The 23,167-nt window shown below is 36.6% G+C and overlaps 1 protein-coding gene across 1 annotated transcript in view; it reads right to left on the reverse strand.

Annotated features, from left to right (window-relative positions):
* Window positions 1–23,167, reverse strand: part of syt6 (synaptotagmin 6) — an 81,129-nt gene that overhangs the window by 15,526 nt on the left and 42,436 nt on the right. Inside the window, exon 5 of the mRNA XM_023330711.1 lies at window positions 1,707–2,097. Within this exon, the coding sequence (XP_023186479.1) occupies window positions 1,707–2,097 (391 nt within the window). The remainder of the gene's footprint in view (window positions 1–1,706; window positions 2,098–23,167) is intronic.

Raw genomic sequence — 23,167 nt, forward strand, 5'->3', positions numbered from 1 at the left:
GATTTTGACACATATTCACCTGGGGTGCTAATAAGTGTCTAAGGTGCAATAAAACAGGCTTAACAAAAAACTGATATTGGCTTCTTAGACTGCTCCAAATATGCTGCAAAGTGCTTCTGGTACAGCATATGTTTGTGTACTCTGTTTCATTAATTAGTTTGAGGACTCATATCAGCTTTATGTGAATGACCTACAGAGAGCTGTGGCTGAATTAAGTTCAGCAACCACAATATATATTAAGTTAATCTCTGCAGTACCAACTTGCTTTGAAAATGTAATTCTCTCATATTAGTTATACAGCGACTGTTATGTGAAAATGTGTTGCAGCTTGAGGTTGCTTCTAATTTGCATTATTTATATTTCATGTTGGACTCTGCAAAAACACAAAATCTTATCAAGTACTTTGGTCTTGTTTCTACAGAAAACATATTTGTACACTTGACATAAGGCAAAGTTAACTTACAAGTACAGTAATTTTTCAGTAAGATGTACGAGCTTGTTTTAAGTAAATAATCCCTTACTATGATTTATTGATGAAAAAGTATTAGTTCCATTGGCAGATCATTTCAGTATGAAAAGACATTTTTCCATGCTATAAATGACCTAACCGGCCAAAGGAACTTGTACTTTTTCATCAATATTGAAGTATTCTTTCTCTCTTCTGTCCTATAGCTTGCTGAAAAGTTACTTGTAAAATAATTTAGCTTGTTTTAAGAACAAAAAGAAGTTAATTATTAGCACTAGACACTAGACCAAAAATATTTAAGATTTTGTGTTTTTGTAGTGAATGGAGCACCTACAATTCATGTTGAAAATTCTGCACTGCAAAAACATAAAACAGTACTATGTATTTTTGGTTTACTTTCTTGTGCAAATATTTTAGTACACCTGAAATAAGATAAAACTAACTTATCCTATTTCTAGTTTTCCAGACAATACTGGAACACACAAAAACACCCACAAATTACTAAAGTTTTTTTTTGTACCGTTGTAACCATTAAACAAGCTCCCCTTCTGTTTAACATTGTAAGTGGAGACACATTGTTGATGTTACCATTATAAAATAACTTGCAATTAGGTATCGGCAAAGCTCAATGTAATTTTCACAGCTGGCAGAGCATTGTAGTTAGCAGCTGAAAGTAACTAAAAAAGTTACTTTTAGTGTAACTTTGTTACTTTCCAAATCAAGTAATCAGTAATCTAAGTTACTTTTTCAAAGAGTAATCAGTAATCCGATTAAAGTTACTTTTTCAAAGTAACTATGCCATCACTGCTTACAAGTAACTTTTCATCAAGAAATATGAGCTTGTTGTAAGTTAATACTTTAATATTGGTGAAAAAGAACTTATCAGTGTACTTTTATATTTTACAAAAGTATTTTACAATACTTTTAGTCTAGACTAGTTCCACTGGCAGATTATTTCACTTATAAGTAGTACTTTTTCATCAGTATTAAGTTATTATTGTCTTAAAACAAGCTCCTATGGTATCTAACTTTGCTGAAAAGTTAGTTTCGTCTCATATAAAGTGTACTAAGATATTTGCTCTATAAACTAGACCAAAAATACTTGATAAGATTTTGTGTTTTTGCAGTGTGCATTCATAGCCAGCATACAACCCCGGACACATTTTTATATGAACAAACCATACCTGACAGTCTTATATGTAGCGAGGTCTACATTTGCATGCGTGTGTGTGACACTAACCGTGTGGAGGAGGCCGGCTCAGTGGTTTGCCTCTGCATGCGCTGTGTGCGGCGCAGGAAGTGCTCCCTCATGGAGAGCTGCACATCGGCGGGGATGTCGGGGGAAGTATGGCTTATCTTTACGGCCGCCTCCAGGAAGCCCATTGAACCCACAGGGTCTTTCACCTTCTCTGTCGCCATGGTGATCACTTGCTGCTGGGGACTGGGCAGAGGGAGGGACGGCTGGAGCGGGCAGTGCTGCGGGCCACAGGCCGGGCTGAGAGATGGGCTTGGGAACTGGGCCTTGCTCCGCCAAGGCACCCAGCAAAGCTTCCAGGAGACTAATGTGAGAAGGCCCAGCAGAGCGAGGCCGCAAACAAGAAACACAGCGAGCACAAGGCCAAAAGTAGCGTCTGGTGGTGAGCCGCAGGGACCAGAAGCAGAGGATCACACAATATGGACAAACAGATGGTGATTACAAGGGTGAGAGAGGACACACAGAGAGAAAGAGAGAGTCTATTAGAATATGGTTTCTGATACAGTCTGCTACTGCATCAGTGGTTTCTATATAACACTGAGAGCATTGTGTAAGTACAGTGTGCGACATGCTTCATAAATATTTAAAACAAACCACCATTAGTCAGTTCAGCCAAGGGATACGCAAAGTAAACATAATTTAAATCCAAGCGTAGCTGGCTCTTAGTTTCCACCATGTTATTGGCTGGGAATGTGTTATTCCAAATGTGACGAATTATTAATAAAAACAAACAAATTCAGCATTTGCATTAAAACAACCAAAGCGACAAGGATACCAGAAATATCTCTGGTATTTTTAGCAATCAGGCACAAACAAAATGAATGCACAGTCAAGCCCATTTATTTTCTTCTCTATGAAAATCCTTTTCATGAGCAGCACACAAAGAGCTGGACATTCACCAAGAAGGCTGTCAAGCACCCTGCAGGGATTCACAACGAGCGAAGGACAAAATCCACAGGGAAGTGTACTCAGTCTACAAGTGCAGTCTTTTTCCCTTTAAATAAATATTACACTCAGCACCTGTGGCTTAGAGCGTCTTCTCCTGCTCTTCACAGGGGACTTAAACTCTGCTGTCAAAAATTTGTTTCAGTGTTCCTTTTTGATTGTTCAGTTTTATCTACAATTACATGCAGAGGAGAGTTTTAGTGGCCACTCAGAGCATGCTTGAACTCCTCTTCTTCACAAAATGCACCAGAGAAAGAGCAAAAGGCTGCACAAAGGCATGTGGGAATGGCTTTGACTCGACCTTTTCTCACCAAAACTCAAATATGAGCACTGACATGAGCAGAAACCTGCTGCTGGTGTTCTTCTAGGTTACATCATGAGCTTAGTTTACAACAGTACTGGATAGGTCTTGGAGAGACCTATCTAGGATTACATGTAGGCTAGAATTACATAAACAGTGAAAACAGAGGATAACTTGCCATTATTGGAAGAATAATCCAACACACACAAATATTTCTGCAGATTTAGATCATAGTTTTAATACAATTAAACAAACAAAAAACAATTATTACTCTTGCTAGAATAAACCAGGACTTTGAAATTGAGTCAAAGCATTCTTTTTTTTTAGTTTCTTTAATTAATACTGCTAAGTAAAGCAAAATTCCTTTCAATTTATCATTTTTACAACTACACCTGAATTTTATATTTTGCTTATTAGTACCAGTATTACTCAATTCCATTCCTTAGTTGCCCCATGCCGCTAAAAAGCTTAAAACCCAAAATTAGAAAATAACTTGTTTAATTTTGGTCACATTTATTGTAATATTGCACAATCTACAGTAGCTCACAATTAAGACTATTTACCAAGCTTATCAGCCAAATGTGTAGCCTGTCCATTGCCCACTTTCGCTTCCCTGAACCGCATGCAGTTTTAACTCTGACCACTAGATAAAATAGTATGCTCAGAACAATAGGCATCGTTTCAACCAACATTTTGTGGTATTCATGTGCTATATTCACAACAAAACAGGTATGAAGCTAATTAGCATCATTCAACCTTAAGGGGTTGAACTGCAGGAAGAGCATGACGGAATAGGTTTGTTGTTTTGAACCCGAAACAATCAAACCTCAATACACCTTGATATGAGTAAATGTCCCATGCATTTAAAATGTTAGCATTAAAGATTACGTTGGTGATCAAAAGACAATTGTAGAAAATGATAACAACCCAAATATGGTGCTCTTTGTAAATAAACTGTCTGCACTGTTATCTTGTACAACAATTTAGAATACAAGTCATATATTGAATATATTTTGGAAGAGATGTGGTAAACGTAAAGAACAGCTCTGGTTTGGCACTGGAATCACCTTGTTGGGAAATCCCAAAAAAATGATAATTCATAGGTTTCCTTGACTGACATTTGCTTTTTAGCATTGGATAGATTTGTACTGTTTGTATTTAACTGGATGTAAAAGTGATTACTGACTTAAATGAATAGACTGAATGTAACTTAATTTAGATTTTTAAACACCTTATCTAAATAAAATGATTTAAAATTACACTGAATTCAAATGGATAAGTGAAAATTTTCCCAGATGAGGAGCAGATCGCTGAAATACATAAATCTATAACATTCATCCTGAAACTATTACATAAAAGTAGTGAAAGTAGAGCATTATTTCCCTCTAATTATCCAGTGAAACACATCAGAGTGAAGATACTAAACATAATTTTGATTAATTTAAAAAGGGAACTCATTTAATATGTCAATGGGCTACTTTTTAAGTTTCCCATCACAATGTGCGCAAATTTATGGGATTCATTACAGGGAACTTGAATTGGAAAGTCCTTTAAGGAAACTTTTTGGCTTAGCCATGCAATGGACCGGATTTCAAGTCTCAGGGATTTATCCCTGAGGAGGATTTCTCAGCTGTCCACGGCCCTGGCCTCCACATGTCATATGAAATTTCACACGGCTCTCCACAGAGCTTCATCCGGACTGGACTGTCGCTTGCAGTCTTCATCCTTGGTCACAGCAAATCGAAGCTGATCCCAGGCTGTGCTCTCAGACACACTGCCGTACGTCTCAGTCTTTCACTACAAAAATGTGTTGACGGGATGGGAATTCAAGTTGAGCATGTAATTCTTTCTAGTTTTAATGTGTTTCCACTGCAGGGACATCTTTGACACTGAACGATGTGTGACAGACACAAACAGAAAAACAACCCAAGCCTGATTTATGGGAAGGCGTTCTGAACTTCAGTCATGGTGGATTCATTAATGCATTTTGTCACACCTGCTGTGCTTCATGTTTACATTTGAAACATTTGCACTTCTTCAAGCTGACATGATCAAAGCATCGTAAATTTGTTGTTAACTTTAGAAGCCCCTCCTTGCACAGGATGTACAAACAGCCTTGACTCGATTATTGTGTTACAGAACAAACACAGCGATTTTCATGCATGTTTGCTGTGATTGCCCAAATTCATGGAAATATGTAGCTGTGCGTCAGACGCAGTGGCATTCCAGGTCCCATTGTATGAGAATGAATCGTTTGAGTGTGTTCACATTTGAATGCATCTGAGCCTGAACTTTGATGCTGCAGCTCGAGAGCTGACAGTGATAATAACAGTCTTTTCACTGGTCCCTCTCCTCTCACGCAATATCTCGGGGAGAACCTCCGAGTGTGAAAATATCTGGCACAAAAAAAACATGACTGTGTGAGCAGATTCCCAGACATGTAATATTAATATGCTTGTGATTGTTTACCTGGCACATTGACCTTGACATATTCATCTAAAACAAAAATAAAAGAAGCTGATAACTGTGAATTTAACTAAATAGAATAAATAATTTTAACATAATTTCTATTAACAAAACCTGAAGTATGGTATGCTTTTGTATTCAGTCTATCCTACTCTAATACAGTTAACTCTAGTCCAACCATATGTTAGACCAGGGGTGCCCAAAGTCGGTTCTCGAGGGCCTGCAGCCTGCATGATTTAGTTCTCTCCCTGGTGGTAGTAACAACCTTTTCAGCACGTCCATGCTCTTCTTAGGGCTTCTAATGAGCATCATTTGATCCAGGTGAGTTAAACGAGGGAGAGAACTAAAACATGCAGGATGCCGGCCCTCGAGGACCGACTCTGGGCACAGCAGATTCAAAGGATACAAATACTTTTGCCAAGCACCATTGTCAAAACTGAAAGCAATCATTTTCTGGTTGCTTCAGACAAACCATGCCCATCCCTAGAATCAGAACTCCCCAACAGAATCAGATTTGCTCCAGCTGGACGACACACCTTCCAAACCTGCCCACTAAAGCTGGCTGGACACATGCATGTCCTCCCATAGAGTGAAAAATACATCCCAGCTTGAGGAAACATCTGCAAGGCACCATCTCACATGTTAGAGATCTGTTGCCAGAAACCCTGAGGCGGATCTGCTTGCCACAAAAACAATTCTGCTGCCTATCACACAAAAAAATGTAGAATTGTAGAAGGTGTAGACTTCAGTTTGATGGATAAATATGTTGTTTTCTTTGCTACATGATGAAGTCAAGGCCTTTTTTGTAATTTTTTGAACAAATCATTATCGGGTGCAGAATGCTGATTGGCCACCATGACCTGCTGATGGAAATAGTAGCAACTTCACAGCATACTCCAATACAATCTATTTTCTGAAGTCATTTGACACTCACAGGCAATGATAGAAATTCTGCATTTCTCATTTGTGCTCACAGATGACTGATGAATGTTTATTAACTGTGTGTATTTAGATGATATCTTTCTCCCAGCTGACCAGAAGTAAGCTCATTAGCAGACAGTCATTCCCGTCCTGAAAGATATTCAAATCGCTCTGTTACAAACATATTTATTGGAATAAAACCTAAAATCCTGTTCACAAGTGTGTCTCATTGGATTATCCACCCTCACAGGGAAATTTTAAGTCTCAGTCACCATAGCTTAACACGTGCTGTGATGATGAACCACTGATCTCTTGCCAGATTGGAGTTTTTCCATTACACCATCACACCCAGAAGAGAAAAACGCCTGCTCCTCTCTTTAGCTTGCCATCAGCTCTTCAACATCTGCTGGTTGCTGTGCAAACTTTGCCCTAAACTCTGCAGCTGTTCTTACTCCACAACCCTATTATTGTTTAGAGAGGAAAGGTGGTGCAACATATTTAATTGCTCCAAGTAAGGCTTCATAAAAAGAAAGGCAGTATGTTGATGATGAACAGAACAAAAAGGAAGCGTGTGATCTGCAAAGTGTGCTTGGCCAGCCAAAAAATACCAAGTTAATTATTCAGACAATGTTTAAATCTCCAAACATTTCATGAACTTCAATCAATAGAGTAAATAGTAAATATATTACTATTTACTAATTGACATGGAGGGAGTTCAACTCAGAAAAAAGTAGAAAAAACGAATTATAAAAATGACATGGAGGGAGTTCAACTCAGAAAAAAGTAGAAAAAACGAATTATAAAAATTTGGAAAATAGGGGTTCTGCATGGTGTAACGCATGCACCCCATATACAGAGGCTAGTCCTCCTTCTCTCTCCACCAATTTCCTGTTTGGTAACTGTCAATAAACGGCTTTAGTGCCAAAAAATGTTGGAAAATTAAGCACTTAAGCTCCTGGTTTGCTTTCAGTAATTATTAAAACCACCTGTTACCCAGCTGAACCTGGTTTCTTATTCTACATGGTTTGCTTTTCTAGTTCATCTTAAATTTCTTCCCACACACCTGGTTCTAGTTTTGATTTTCTGTCATTCCTTGTCAGACCTTCTTTCTAGTTGCTTGTGGTTGCTTCTGGTTGTTGTCTGTGCTTCATGTGTCATGTTCTTGGAAATTCTGCCTCGGGTGTGCTTCAGTTTTGATAAATAACATATCGCCTTCCTTTCAGATCTTACCTGCATTGGGTATCTTTCTTTTATCTCAAGTACTTTCCAATGTCTTTCTGGAAAGTACTTAATATTTAAGCAATGTGGGGTTGGAACCCAATTGGACCTTTATGTTCAGTTATAATCCTGCTGAAAAATGCATATCAAAGAAGTTGCCACTTCTAAAGCTGACAAACGGAGAAAAAGTTCAAGAAATTCTTGTCACTTTTTACATCATAGATACATTCCTCTCAGTAATTACAGCAGCTAAATCCTATCAGAAAAGGTGTAATGAGGTTAATGAGACTTTGTGACTGACTTTGTGTATACATTACATTAAGGATTTTCTGCTGTCATCAATGTAAAAAATAGAGGTGATGGAGTTGAAATGCTGTTAATTTCTTCATCCTTTTCACCTCCTTCCTGTGTTGAGGAGAGAAGACGAACTAAATGCAGACAGCTAATGATGCAGTGAGTCACAGAGCTGGTGAAAGTGCTGGAGAAACGGAGCATGGTTGAAAAAGCCATTGTTCTTCCTCTCTAGACAGATGGTTAATGAAGCAGAGCCGTGTGAACATATTAGTACCTCTGGACCAAATCTCCCCCGACAGCGCAAGCCTACACCGACCTCAGGGTTTAGCACTCTATTAATGATCACACCCATGCCATGGTGGAGTGGCTTATCTCAATACTACAGTCAATCAAAAAGAAGAACCTTCAAACCATCACCAAGGATTTATCAGTGTCACTATAAAGCTTCCCAGCTTGGTTCTAGGTTGCATGGATGGAAGTGGAGGATTAGGGAAGTACTACAGGGTATTAGTGCCATTGTAGAAAAATAATAATAATAATAATTGATGAGGGAGGAAATAAATTCAACAACAAAGTATTAGGGCCACATTAAGAAAAGTTTAATAATAAATTATGAGAATGCAGTGATACTACGACTTTATTTTCATACAACTTTATTTTTGTAATATAACTTAATTCTCATAATACTATGGCTTTATTTATGTAATATTATAGCTATTTTATGAAACAAGTCTATTCTCATAATATTGTGACTTTATTCTCATAATTAAATTTAAAAAAATCTTTTCTTAGTTTGGCCCTAATATAAAATTGTCAGAAAAAAGTTTACTGACGTTATAAAGTAAAACATTTGCAACAAGTGACAGACGTCCCCTGAGCTTTAAGTGATAAATTTAAGGAGGATCTATTGGTTGAACAGGTCTATGGGCTACAGAAAACATATTATACATTATATTTTTCAGACAAAGTCATTTTGAGATAATAAAATTTCACTTTGTTCAGTTGTGCCAATTCTGAGCTTACACTTTGTACACCTGGAAATAGGTACATCTTTCACCCTGGGTCAGAACAGAACACTGGTTTAACAATTGTACAACAGCTCCTTGAAAAGGCAAAAGGTGGAGTTACCAGCCCCAGGTAACGGGCTGGGGTTAGCTGTGGTTGCTAGGTAACGGGACAGTGCCTTGCAGTTGTGACATAATAATTGGGAGGTTTTTGAAACAGTTTGTTTCCAGACACCAAAAAACATTAACTTATTGGCAGAAAGAAAAACAGCGTTTTCTAATACTTGGATTATTTTTAGAAGCTGTAGTGCTAAGAAGGTTTCCACTGTGTATATTAGTGCACACTAAATTATATCTGGTGTTTGAATTATTAAAACAGGTTATCAGTTATCATAGCCATTGGATCACCTTTTGAGTTTTTAGAGGGGGTCTCGAGTATTTGTGGATTTCAGTTATTTTATTTTTATTTATTCTTATTTGCGCTGTATTGAAAAAAAAGATGTGAAAACATTTTATTTAAACTATCTGTGAAGCATTACCACAATTCATTATCATATTTAAATAACAAGGGAATCAATGTAATATGCAATATTTAAGTATGTGGCAACAAAATAATTTGTTTACAGGTAACTAACTGAGACAGGAGGCAGACAAAATGGCAGTGACTGCAACTGGATCCAGAGCTGCTTCCCTTGTACAGCCCTTTGAGTCAAAGAGCTTCATAAATAAATGCATTATTATAAAATATATCCAGAACCCCGCTGGTGCCCTGTGGCAGGCAACCAGTGGCAACGCATTGCTCAGGTTTGATCCACGGGCAGAATTTCTGAATCTTAGCTGGCATTTCTGATGACATGAACATTGAATTAAGATTTGTTTTGAAGTCTGAGTGAAAACTACATCCTTTGCTTTTTTAAAAAAATCATGTTCTTTCAGATCTCACCTGGTTTCCATAGTAACACAGTCATTATAGCCAGGGAGTGTTCACTCTATTTGCTGTGATGAATTGAATTGTCTGTGGCAGGAATATTCCATCCCATTATAGATAGAGCTCAGATAATAGAAACACACAAAGAGTGAGTTTTTTATACATTTTGATTAGGATTCAAATTCTGGCCTACAATCTCAAATGTGGTAAATAAACTAATAGATCATTGCAATTGGAAACTTTTCTTTGTATTGAACTCTGTTTTTTTTAATTTTCAGTTAACCTTTGCAGGACCTATTGTTAAAGCCATTATTGGTATAAATAATGGCTTTAAGGCTGAAAATTAGGGTGAACTTTGCTGTAAATGGCAGGCAGCAGTAATGACATTATCCACTATTAAAACAGACTACAGTTTTCACTGTAAAGAAAAAAGTTTTGTTGATCCTAAAAAGTAAAACAAGATTCATTGCAGTTTTACAGTAGTTGTTGCTTACCACAAAAATAATGAACATTAACAAAACGGTCCTCAATGACTGACACAGCTGAAGTTATGACATAGAATAAACAGATAAATAAAGAAAAGCACAATATAAAAGCTCCCAACAGTCCTACGGGCCAAAATATTATGTTCAATCCAGATGTTCATTGTCTCTATGCAGTCCATTAAGCAGCTGTTATAAAGTAAAGGCTGGTCTTTCTAAACTATGGAGTTTACAGGTAATGCAGCTGATTATTCATACGGAGATCATGTCATTTGCACACTGCAGCACACAAAGAAACACCCTGGATTATGTCTTTGTGGAATGTGGACAACGATGCTCTATGGTGGGACCGGGCTCCCACGCAGTTTAGTTACAGTAAAGATGAATAAGCATGAAACCTTTCAACAAATGTTATTTCAAATGGCTATGATAATTGAAAACCATAAAAGCTAGTCAAAATTCTGGTTTTAAAATTAAAAACAAGGCCCAAAAGCAGGGAGGGTTTGAATGTAGTGTCAGTCCTCATATTAAGAAAATCTAATTCATGTGGAGTGGAGATGATACTAATGGCTGCCATTAAGAAGCTACAGAGTAGCTTACAATCACTTTAGAAGAGTCCACCTTACAAAACTTGCATGTATCAGATTTTTGCCACATAATATGCATGTTAACCTACACCTCTGCAAATGAAACATGTTTTACAAACATACTCGTTTCAGAGCTGTAAGTTGTGGCTTTGTCGTTTTCCCAAAGGTCTGAAATAATACACCCTAATCTTGATGTGGTTACTTCAGCTGTTTTTGGATTTCTCTGTATCTGTCTTTTTTTTTCTTTCCAGAGCAATCATCAAATCCCATAATCCTTCAGATCCCCAAATCCCTCACCACCACCACATGCAAAGAGGGGTTTAGAGCCCAGCAAATCAGCCTGAGGTGAGACTGAGAATCTGTAAGTGGAGGGAAAAAACATACTCCCACACTTTTAAATAAGGTGATAATATATATTACATCTCAATTTTTGAAGGCATTTATTGAAATAACTTTCTTTCTATTACTTATTGAAAAGCCATTAGGTGAACAATCTTAGAAATAAAAAGGTTTCAATTTCAAATGCAACATTGCTGACAGAAAATATCTGGAGGATACACCTTCAGTCCAAATTGAAACTGTGAACTTGTTTTATTACATTTTTTTCCAGCTCAATCTCTATCTGGCTTCAACCTGGAGTCCCAAGATATCCTGTAATACGGCTGTTCAAATAGTTTAGCCTTGTCTTTTTGAGCAGCTGGTGAGTTTTCTGTCTGAGTTTTGCCAAAATATGCCACAGAGATGTCTTGTCCAGAAAGCTGTGACTGTGAAGATGTTCAAACTCGGCTCCAGAACTAAAGGATGCATGCAGACAGACAGATTCTGTCCCTGGAATGCAAAACATCAAACATTTCCAAGGTTAGTTATTTTTAGAACATTTATGTTTCCTCACTGTTTCAAGCTGGGTGCATTTTGTAGTAAATAGTATTTGGTTAATTTAAAGAAAAACTTCCACTATTGTTGTTGTATAAATAAGCAGATAATTTACATCTATCTGTTTTTCTTGACTAATTAAATAGTAAATAAAACAGGCAGATGTCCAAAAAACCCTTATTGCTCAATTTCAAATGGAAAACTGTTTGGTTTAGGAAAAAACACCCATAGAGATCAAAACATACCGTATTTTCCGCACTATAAGGCGCATAGAATAGACGCTACAGTAGAGGCTGGGGTTACGTTATGCATCCATTAGATGGAACTGCGCTAAAGGGAATGTCAACAAAATAGTCAGATAGGTCAGTCAAACTTTATTCAGAGATTACAAACCAGCGTTCTGAAAACTCCGTTCATTCCCAAAATGAATGAACAGCTGTTTTATTATTTTCCCCGAGGTAAAGTAAGTGACGTGGTATTTTCGTGACACAGTTTATCTTTTAACAACAGCAAGGTATAACATATAGTGGAGGGGAACTTTTCCTCGATTCAATAAACACGTAAAAAACAGTCTGATACTGTTACGGTAAATCAAACGTTAGTGCAATCACAATATATATCCACTTCCGCACCATTGATTCGTTCATGTTAAATTGTCTCGCTGCTGCTCTATTCCCGTGTTCTACTGTTTGCCTTGAGCTTAAACTGCGTCGTAAGCGTGTCTCTTAATAGGAGCTATTTTGGGGTCTTTACACAAAAACCAGCGTGCACCGCGCGCTTCTTCTTCTACGAGGGAAAATGAAGTCGGCGGCTGCTTACTGTAGTTCGAGACCTGTTGTGGCTCAATATTGGTCCATATATAAGGCGCACCGGATTATAAGGCACACTCTCGGCTTTTGAGAAAATTGAAGGCTTTTAGGTGCGCCTTATAGTGCGGAAAATACTGTAATTGTAGGCATCTGTGCAAACACAAGACATGCAATTTAAAAAAAAAATCTCAAGAAGCAAAAAGCAAGAATTTAAACTTTTAAACAACCACTTCTGGCAGTTTTCTTTTTGGAAATTCATTGCTAAACAACACATCAGCTGTTGCATTGAAAAGGCCAAAAGTTTGCAATTCAATAATTGGACAAATTAAGTGGTGATTTGGTATTTCTCTTCTTTAAGGTCCCCAAGTGAAAACTTCTCACTGTGTCTCCAACTTTCACACCTCAGGGTTGATTTATTGACACTTCAGAATTAGACTCTTTATAAAAAGCAAGACCACCACTGAAACTTAATCTATTTTCTTAACTATGTTAACCTGTCTCCTTAGCTGGTTTCTATGGCCATTAGCTGCAGTGAAAAGGATACATCTCTTTTCTGAAACAATTTTTCTTAACTTAAAATTTTAATAAGAGCTTGAAAAGTCGGTTTAGGAACTTTGTAACTATTGCGAATAAACTACAGCTACCTTGGATTGCAAGGTTTCCATATTAATATATAATTAATATATATGACAAAATATATACTAATAACCCATCATGAGGAAACCATTATGTTGAACTTCAATGATTTTATTATTCTGTTAAAATACATGTATTTGTGCAAAAGGCGTTCGTAAAATGTGTGTTAACTTTGCTTTAAATAGTGCATTTGTAGTGAAATGTGGAATTTAGCGTTCAAGTGTGACAGGACAAAGAAAAATACTTTTGCAGTAGTATTACCATTTCATATTTGTCCCATATTTAAGGGACTATTTCACCATATGGGAAAAACATTTTAATGCTCCATTACATGGTCTGGAAAATATTCGTCAAATTAATCAAAAAGTAGGTCATGCTGTGAGTTTCAATTTCAGTTTCAAACATTCAGCACTTCAATGTGAGTGAATTTTCTGCTGTACTTCTTCAAATTACATATACCTCAGGCCTAAAGGTGTATGAAAGTGACGCTGGAGGCAGCATGTCCAACCATGCCACTGAAAAGCAAGTTAGATTCTTACTATTGTGACAGGTATTCAAAATTTTTAAGTTTTGTCAGCTATTTACTTAATTTATTCAGTATTCCATGAGAATTTTTACTTCCTAACCCTCCTGTCACACTGTTGAATACCTGAAGTTAGAAAAAAAACATATTAGAAAGTTTTGCAGCGGAACTACTAGACATCACATTTTTGGTATATAAGCGATACTAAGATTAATATTACATATTTTCTACACAAACGTCACAGCAATAACCCCATAAGACAATCTGATGTCATACTATGCAATGCATATGCTCTATCTGCACTGATAAAGATTCAGCTATGTTGGGACCCCCAAATCAATTATTTTATTGTTATTTCAGCATATAATTACTTACCCACTAAAGATTAAGTATAGAATATTTAATATTCAGCCTTAAATAGTCAGACAATCAATTATGAAAACAAGACAGTGATGATAGTACAAAATGTAGCTTGCTTTGTCATTACAAATGAGCAAACTGTAACTTTTATATTGCACATACTTTATAAATGTGACAGGACTTGAGGCGCTTGAATTACTCTTTTGGAATGACATAAAACTGTGTCTGAAGACACTTCAACATAAGGAAAAGAAAAGAAACAGTGTGACAGCAGCATTAGCAGAAATAAGTGATTTAAATGCATTATTTATTCATCCGTATTCAGGCAGAATCTGTTTACTTCAGTCTCTCCCCCCACACAAGTGACAGTCTGTCTTTTAGATTAGTGTGACATAAAGTTTTACTTTATTTTTATGCTGAACAGTTTTCTAAGTATACAAAAAACATATGTAACAGAGCTAACTTACCATCCTTTCTTCGATTTTATTTAGAAATTTAGTATGAAAATAGTCTAGACTTGCTGTAAATGTGGTGGCCAAAATTATTGCTCTTTACTCCTACATGGTTTTTGAATATATTTTTATAGCTGCAAAGATTAAGGGCAGTGTAAAAAATATATTTTTGAGGCAAAAAATATCTCAAGTCTTTCACTCTGCTCCTTTCTACCTTTTATCTATTTTAGAGTTGTGTTGTTATACACATTACTGTTTGTCTGGTAAATTGTTTCTGCTTCAGTCAACATGATTTCCGTACCTCACTACTTTTTTTTAACTGTCTTTGTATTGGTTCACCTAAAACCTTTAAGGAATAGAAATAAACCTTACACTATCGCTATCTTGGATCTATTCACAAAAATATTAAATGGTGTGGATAAGTTCAACATACTGACAACATGGACTTAAAACTGTACTCACCAAGCTGCTAGTGGCTATCATTATAATAATCCTTGTCATAAATTTAATGTAGGTTGAATATTAATCTTTCTTTCTGGACTTAGCATCCCTATCCTTCGCTTCATTGCTTCTGGCACCACTGCCTTGCCATATTAAAACTCAAGTTTGCTATTTGGACTTAAGAGAGATCCTAAGTGATGCCAGCACTTGCACTCAATAATCCACCAGCAGAGACTCTGAGAGCGGTTATCTCCTCTGAAAGTGTGAAGTTTATCCAAGCACAGTCTCCAGACTCCTCTCTTTCTAAGTACCTTAACTGCTTATAAACTCTATAATCTAGACACCAAACCTGAAATATTAAAGTGATTACAGCAGAAATGACGTTTCTCTTTGAAAATGCTCTTCATTCCGATAAAACTTGATTATTGTCTTCCTTGGCCAATCAGAGACCACAAAAGGAAATCCCACGAGGATGTGAGAGTCAAGTTCAGCTGAGTGTTAGCACCTGGTCTTATCACACAATTAACCCGCTTGTTGACCGCGGGACCCCATCTGCACACAGCTCGCCGTCACACATGGGGGTCATTCACACATCCTTCCTTCTCGGAGAGAAGACAAGAGGATGTAATTATTTTTTTAAAGCTGACAGTTTGGGGGCATAAATGTAAAATGTACTTATAGAAAGTGACCAGAAGATTTCTTGTTATGAATCACGTTCAGTTTATGGTCATTTGGTTGGAGATTTTGTTTCATTGGCATAAAACAACGTCTAAACTTACTAGATATTTAGCACTGTTACATACACAGTGTCTTTCACTAGAAAAAGCAGACTGCTACACATTGGTTTAGACCTAGGGAAAAACTTCACTGCCAGCCCTAATATACAATGTATTCTGCACATATGCACCACAGCTACATAATCAAATATAAATAACAAATATTGCAAAATAAAACTACCTCTATGTATGTTTCACTCACCCTGGCTTCCTTGAAACTAAAAGTTAATCTGGTGTAGTAGGGATCAATGAAATGGCTGAAAAATGCCATTTCAATATAAGTTTTTCATATAAGATACTGATAATTATTGATTAGCTTTTTGTTTCAAATATCTGAAATTCTGGCAGACTGGTGGCACGACCTTTTCTGTTTTATCCACAGTTTTCAAGCTGTCGCTGTTTATTTTTAAGCAGTTATGAGGCTCAGTGGTGAAACCATAAACTGCTGCTGTGCCAGTTACTCAACAAGTTGTTGCTAGGTAACCAAGGAGTGACTTAATTAATGCCACCAACATTGCTTAGTTGGCTGTGAGAGGTTGAGTTGGTAAAGCCTTTCCTCTGCCTACATTTGAAAACCAATGTTAAGATCAGTTGCAGTTTATTTCTTAGTTGTGTCAAAATTTGTAGTCTACAAATTCAATATAAGCAATATAAGCAGGGTTCAACATGATGAACCCTGCTTTTTAATCATTATGTTGTAATCAAATAAAGTTGTTTTTTGACCACTGCTGTTACACATGGTTATTACAAGCAAAACTGTATCATCAGAAACAGAAAAATGTGTAGCAATATATCCTGTGATTAAATACAAAACAAGGATTTTTTGTTGTTCGGTTACTTCTCACTCTTGGGAGAAGTAACTGTTTTACCTCTACAAAAATGTATTGTGAATATAATACAGCATGTGCATAATAAATAAATTAAAAAATATAGGTGGAGCTATGTCAAACTAGTTTTAATAATAGTTTTCTGAGCTTATATGCCATCTAATAAAGTTGTTTGAAATGCCAGTCCTCTGTTCTGCTGGCTTTTTTTTTTTGGTTTGGATAATTTTTCAAGCCATGAAATACTGGACAGCGTTCCTGTCGTTCTCGTTATGAGTCCCCGACCTTGAGTTGACTCATCATTGCGTCTGTTGTCGGTGAGACGCATGCCTCATTCCCCAGTCAGCTGACCTGTGATACATCTGCCTCGTGCCTGATTCATCATTCATCCCAAGCCTCGTCTCAGGGACTTACCCTGTCACTATGTGAGTAATGAATTTTTACCATATAGAGAGATACGGCATTCTAGCCAATATGAAGTATTATAATTTGTTTATATATGAGATGTAGAGGAAGGAAATGTCATAAGGCAACTCCAGTTAGTGCTTTGACAATATAGGAACTCCAGAGACCAAAGAAGCAGGTGGATTGCATGATGCTATCAAATAATAAAGGCTAGCAAATTTATGACATTACAAGGCTGGAGGACCTTTATCGATTTAGCCTTTGCTTTCTGTGTACAGCTGCATGGATGTTTTAGTTTGCAACAGTATAGCAATAAAAATAACCAGCTGCAATCCACCACTGTAAAAAAAGCTTAAGTTCATTTTCAGTAAGAGAAATTCTCATTACCAGAGATTTTATAAGGATGCACAACCTCCATTAGAAGCAGAGGCTGAGCCTGATATTGCTTGACAAAAGCTTTGTCATCTTCTGAAAAATGCTCCATTGCTTTGAAATATTGCATTGTTAATCATGATGAATACATATGACCATCATGCATGTAGAGATAATCTCAGGGATGTTCAGGCAGCATGAAGGAGATATCAAACGTTTGTGACTAAAAATATAATTGAACTGTTAATGGTATGGCATTTCCTTGAGAACCTAGCTATGGTTCTCAAGAAAATGCCTTGAGAACATTTTAGGACTTTAACTTTCTATGTACCAGAGGAAGTTAAAGCAGAAGAAATTTAACCAATACTTTTATTTTTTTTCACTTTTGTGATTGTAGCACTAAGAAATAAAATCAATCTTTGGAAAATACAAATGCATCATTTAAAGAGAGAAAACGTATGACCTTGTTCTTCAATCCTGTAATGACAAGATTCTGTGTTACACACTAAAAATCCAGGAAAACAATTCAAAATAGTTTCTCTAGGGCAATGTATTTATTAACTTACTGGATAAGTTCATAACTGAGGTTTTGTCAAAGCTATTTACTCTATTTACTCTGCACCAGCAAACTGATTTAGAGAAAATAATGTAAGTAAAAAATGACTTTATATTGCCATATTTACTCTAAAATATGTCTGGTTGGTTCAATAAAAAACAATCAAAGTAAGACAAAATTGATTACATTTTTGTTTTTCCAGTTCTACCTACTCAGAATTCTCTAGTTCTGAAATAAAAAAACTAAGAATAATTCTATATTGAAGTAGTTTTAAAAAAATCTCAATTAAGCATGTTTTTTAAACTGATTTACACTCAACCAGCAATAACTCCACAGACCAAAATATGGTGTTGCTCTGTTGAAGCATGAATCAATGTGCCATTTGGTCTTTTACTTGTGCTCAGAAAATCAGCTCAGTGATCTATTTTATGGTCCATCATATTGAGGAGAACATTTTCTCCACCAGTTGAAGGGGAGCTAAGAATAGTGTATAACAGGCCAGCTGCATGGGCCACTCTTACAATGGAAACAGATAAAATAGGGTACTAAATCGCACAAGTTTTCAAAAACTTTTTTCTCTAATCCTGCTCCAGTGCTAAACTGCTGCTAATGCTTGCTTAGCACCAGTTTGGTATTTGGCTTAATAAAGTCCTTGTTTCTTTGATCCAACTTCAAGCTCAATCTCCAAACCCATTTCTGTTAGAAATAAAGCCATTGATATGAAGGACATGTATCTGCAGAAGTATTGAGATATGTAATGTGGTTTGTGTAATTAAACTGCCTCCTGCAATGCAGTCCTCCACAGAAATTAAGAATAAAATGAATGGGTTGATTAAACATTTGAAGTAATGAAATGACATCCATCTTTTTAGTGATAGCCAATAAAGATGCTAAGTAATCTCTTTATAATATCTTACTTGGGTTTTTCACATTTATTTTTTTATTATAGCTAATTTAAGGTAAAAGCAAATTATAAACTTTTAAATAAGCTGCTAAGACACAAACTTTCTTAAATTTTAAGGAATTTAAGAAAGTTTAATTAAGTTAAATAAAGATGGTATTTCAAAAAAATGAGTTTTTTGACTGCTGACAAAGTGTCTTTTTATCACAATCGCTCATTTACTTTACTGTCCTAAATCTCTCCAAAGTACAGTTATGGGAGATTTAAATTATACTGGCATTAACTAAAATGTGCCACCACATCAGATTTCTTAATGGGGTCAACAAACTCCGGTCTGTTGAGACCTTTGGCCTTGGGAACCTGAATGATTGCGGAAACAACAACTCAGTCCAAGGACATGATGCATCCATCTCTCCCAAGCTGCTAAATCATGAGTAGCCTGACATTTAGGGTCCTGTGTGTTCAGAAGCAAGCAGCCTCATGATGCATGATAGCTCAGCTGATAGCAAGAAAAATGGCAAGAGTGAGGGGGCTTCATCATGATGAGGGTGTTATCGGACCAAGATGAGCTCCAGCACGGTTCGGCGAAGCAGCTGAATTCACTCATTTATCTCCTCCACATGGTTGTGATTAATGAGCTCTGGTTACAGACCAGAATAACCCTCCCAGTATTTACTGGTAAATCCTTCTTTAGTGCTTATCATTTCCCCTCTGCTCGCCACCCTTCTTGCTTCCAGTCCTATTGGGAGGTTTTTTCCCCGTTGAAAGGAGTTTTTGTCCTCACTGCACTATTACAGCATTTATTTAGAAGTAGTCACTGCACTTTTCTCTCTATAAGAAAAGTCTACAATATTAATAGTTCTTTAAGGAGACAATATTATGTGTTTTCCAGGCAGATAGTACTATTTTATAGCTCAATCAAGTAACTATGTTCACTTCACTTGTTATAAAGATGTTATATATAGCAAGTATGGCTTAAAAAATTGACATCGCATTTTATCATCTTGAAATTGTGCATCTGTTTCTTTAAAACTCCTGTTCTTTCTGAAACTCCACGTTCAGGAAGTCATCACAACATCTCTCCTCTATTAACCCTTTAACAATATTTTACCAGCATTTACTGAGAAGTAGCTTGTATAATGAGCTGAGTTGATGTGTAGTTCTACCAGGTGTTTGCTAATTGCTGCTGGCTAGTCTGAAGGAGTTGGTTGGAAACTGCACCCCAGTGGTGACAGGTACACCCAGATGAATGGTTGCAATGGGTGGTTAAATGTTTTCTCAAATAAGCATGAAAGAATCAAGGCAACACTCCAGGTATGTTTTTGATCAGGGAATAATATAATATTATGTAAAGCTCACAAAAGGCAGGTTTACATAAAACTGCCCCTTTAACTTGCCTCGGGGTTTATCATAGGGTTGATAAATTCAATCCAATATATGGATTGTTTGTTTAGCTCCTAACTAAACTTAACTCCCAGTCCCTGTAGACATACTGTCTGAGATTTGATGTGTGACTTGAAGTGGTGACTAAGACAAACTAAAAAGATAATTGCGCTAATCCTAAAGCACTAATAAACATTAGTTACGCAAACACTAATGCACTACACCGACACTTACTGGAAGCTAATGTTAAAGCACTGAATTCAACTCAATTTATATCTGTCCTTGAAAGACTACAACCCTCAAACCCCAATTTAATTTTCACACTATAATTTACATGTTCTTTTGAAAGTTTTCAAAAAAGTAGACAGATGGGTACTGATGGCACTGGAAATGGCACAAAAAAAGCATAAACCATAGCATTGTACCTCCTTAAAGTTTGTCCTCTCCTTTTTTCAAGTCATACTTACAGATAAATATCAACAATATGTGTGCCTAATGCCTACCCATAAAAGCATTATGCTTTTAAGACTGTCTGGCTAGGGAGTCAGTAATAGGCGTGGTAATGGCCTCCCAGCTCACATGCCACACCCTAGTGACACCACTGAAAGGATATTATTGTTTACATAGCTTTCTTGAATTTAATTCACAGAGCAGAAGCTGCCCATGTTGACTTTTAAGACCGACCATTTGAGCAAACCCACATGAAATTAAATGTTTATACCGGACAGAAAAAAAATCCAAACAGTGCTTCCAGGGTGTTTCATTGTTATGTTGATGGTTCAGAAAAAGGATCAGCATTAAACAGTAACAATGTGTTGTGCTGAAAGCTTCGGTGTGTAGTTATAGTACACAGCAGCGCCTGAGCTGTAATAAAATAATGGCTTTCCTCGGATCTGCCACTCACGGCTGTCAAGATTTTCCCGATATTTCCGAGATAGTGTGTGTACACTAAACAGCTGCTTTATTATGTATACCTTTTTTGTACCAGGTCGGACCTTCCTTCTCTCCCAGAAGAAGAGTGCAGAAGTTTTGGTCGATAATTGCATAATAGCATTAGGGAGTTGCTGCAGACTTGTCGACTCTACATTCATAAAGCAAATCTTCTGTTCCATCACATCCTAATGGTGCGCTATGGGATTGAGATCTGGTGATTGTGACTACATGACCTGTTTAAAAAAACAATGATAGTAAAATTTCAGACACCCTGTTGAAAGCAGTCCTTAGATTATTGTTACACTGTGGCTATAAAAGGATGGACAGCAACAATACTCAGGTAGGTTGTCCTTAAAGATATTCAGTTAGTATTATGGGCCAAAAGTGCGTCAAGTAAAAATATCTGACAACCATCATGCCACCAGTAGCAGCCTGTAGCGTTGATACAAGGATGGATGTTGTTTACCCCAAGTGTGATCTTGAGAGCTTGAGAAAGTACAATTATCCTGTCCTTCAAGCTTAGTAAAAATGAATAAAAATGTGTCACCATATATGGTGACTAATAAATAAATTTAAAGAATAAACAATCTCCAAATCAACTTATTTGTGCAGATAAACTGTATAAATTTGTTTGTTTCTGTGAGAAATTTTGTGAGAACTTTTTAACTCTGAAATACTTCACCTAAAGTCATGATAGTGCTGACCTCTTTGGGTTGAACAGTGGAAACTACATTTGAATTACAACACAATAAAGGAATTAATGTCCTATATTTGTCGCTTTTTGAAAAAAAAATTACAAGAGGGATTATACAAGTCACTAAATATAGCAACAAATTTCCTAAGTTGGCATCGGTGCTTTTCTTCGTCCAAACCACAGTCCCCCACATTTGTGTCTCTTTTCTCCGCCCATGTTGCTAACTGCTAACTGATTAGCTGAAAACAGGATCCTAGAACATCAGCAGTGTATTAAATACTGCGAGAACCAACAAACATTTCATGTTCAAAGTCACTTAAATTCATTTTTCCCATTTTGAGTTGGAATTTCAGTCATCTTTTCCATGTGAAGATGCTTAAGTTCAGTCAGCTGCTTGTATGTGATTAGCTTATATGCTATTTGTGCAAGCAAGAAACTGAAAAGGTGTTCATAATACAATGGTCAGTGAATGTATGTAAGTTCTCAAGGATACATATCAACTTTTATTAAGTGGTAGTTTTGTCAAAAATATTTTAAAGACAACTGGAAATTATTCCAAGGATAATGATGCACAATTTTAGAATGGAAAAAAAATCTTCTGCTTAGTCGCATGCATTTAGTTAATTGATCAGTGGAAAACATAATCATCAAGAAAGTGGGTAAAAAAAAAATCTGAAACGAAAGAGACTGTGCAGAGCTGAAAGGTGTCAGGCTTCTCCCGCTTTGTGACATTCATTAACCCTGTCCTTACGCTTTCTTTTTTTAGACTCGCAGCTGCGGCTGCAAAAGCAGCAAAGGAAATTAAAGAAAGCACAGTGCAAATCATAATTAATGTAGTTTGAAGACATTACGAGACACCTAAACGAACTGTGGTGGGCAAAAGGTCAAGCTGGTTTCGAGCATCAGGTGAGGAGACGTTGGTGCTGCCCCTAGTCAAAAAAATCCAGTGGTTTGAGAAATAAGATGCAACATCTGCAGCAGAAAAGTGTGACAGTAGGTCTTCTCTTGAGTCTTTGCAGTTGAAGCTCATGCAAAGAATCAGGACTAAGTTTGTTTTTACAATGTCTGGATAAAGTTACAACTTTTTCTCTGTTTAGTGAATCTAAGCTGGTCGGATCCACTGAGCAGCATTAATGAGGATAACAATTTGAGTTTGAATGCATTTATGGGTGCTGGTGAAACGTGTTCCTGGATAAGCAAAACAATATCACAGCGACTTCATAAACTCTAGTTTCTTAATACCATCACAGACTGGTGTACAAAACTGTCAGCTGTTTCTAATTAAAGTCAATTCTCTGAGTATTAAAAGTAAGACTGGGCTGGACTTTCATTTGGCAGACAAATGAAATGTCTGCTTTGTGG

Source organism: Xiphophorus maculatus, chromosome 1, assembly GCF_002775205.1.
Source record: "Xiphophorus maculatus strain JP 163 A chromosome 1, X_maculatus-5.0-male, whole genome shotgun sequence".
Taxonomy (NCBI): Eukaryota; Metazoa; Chordata; class Actinopteri; order Cyprinodontiformes; family Poeciliidae; genus Xiphophorus; species Xiphophorus maculatus.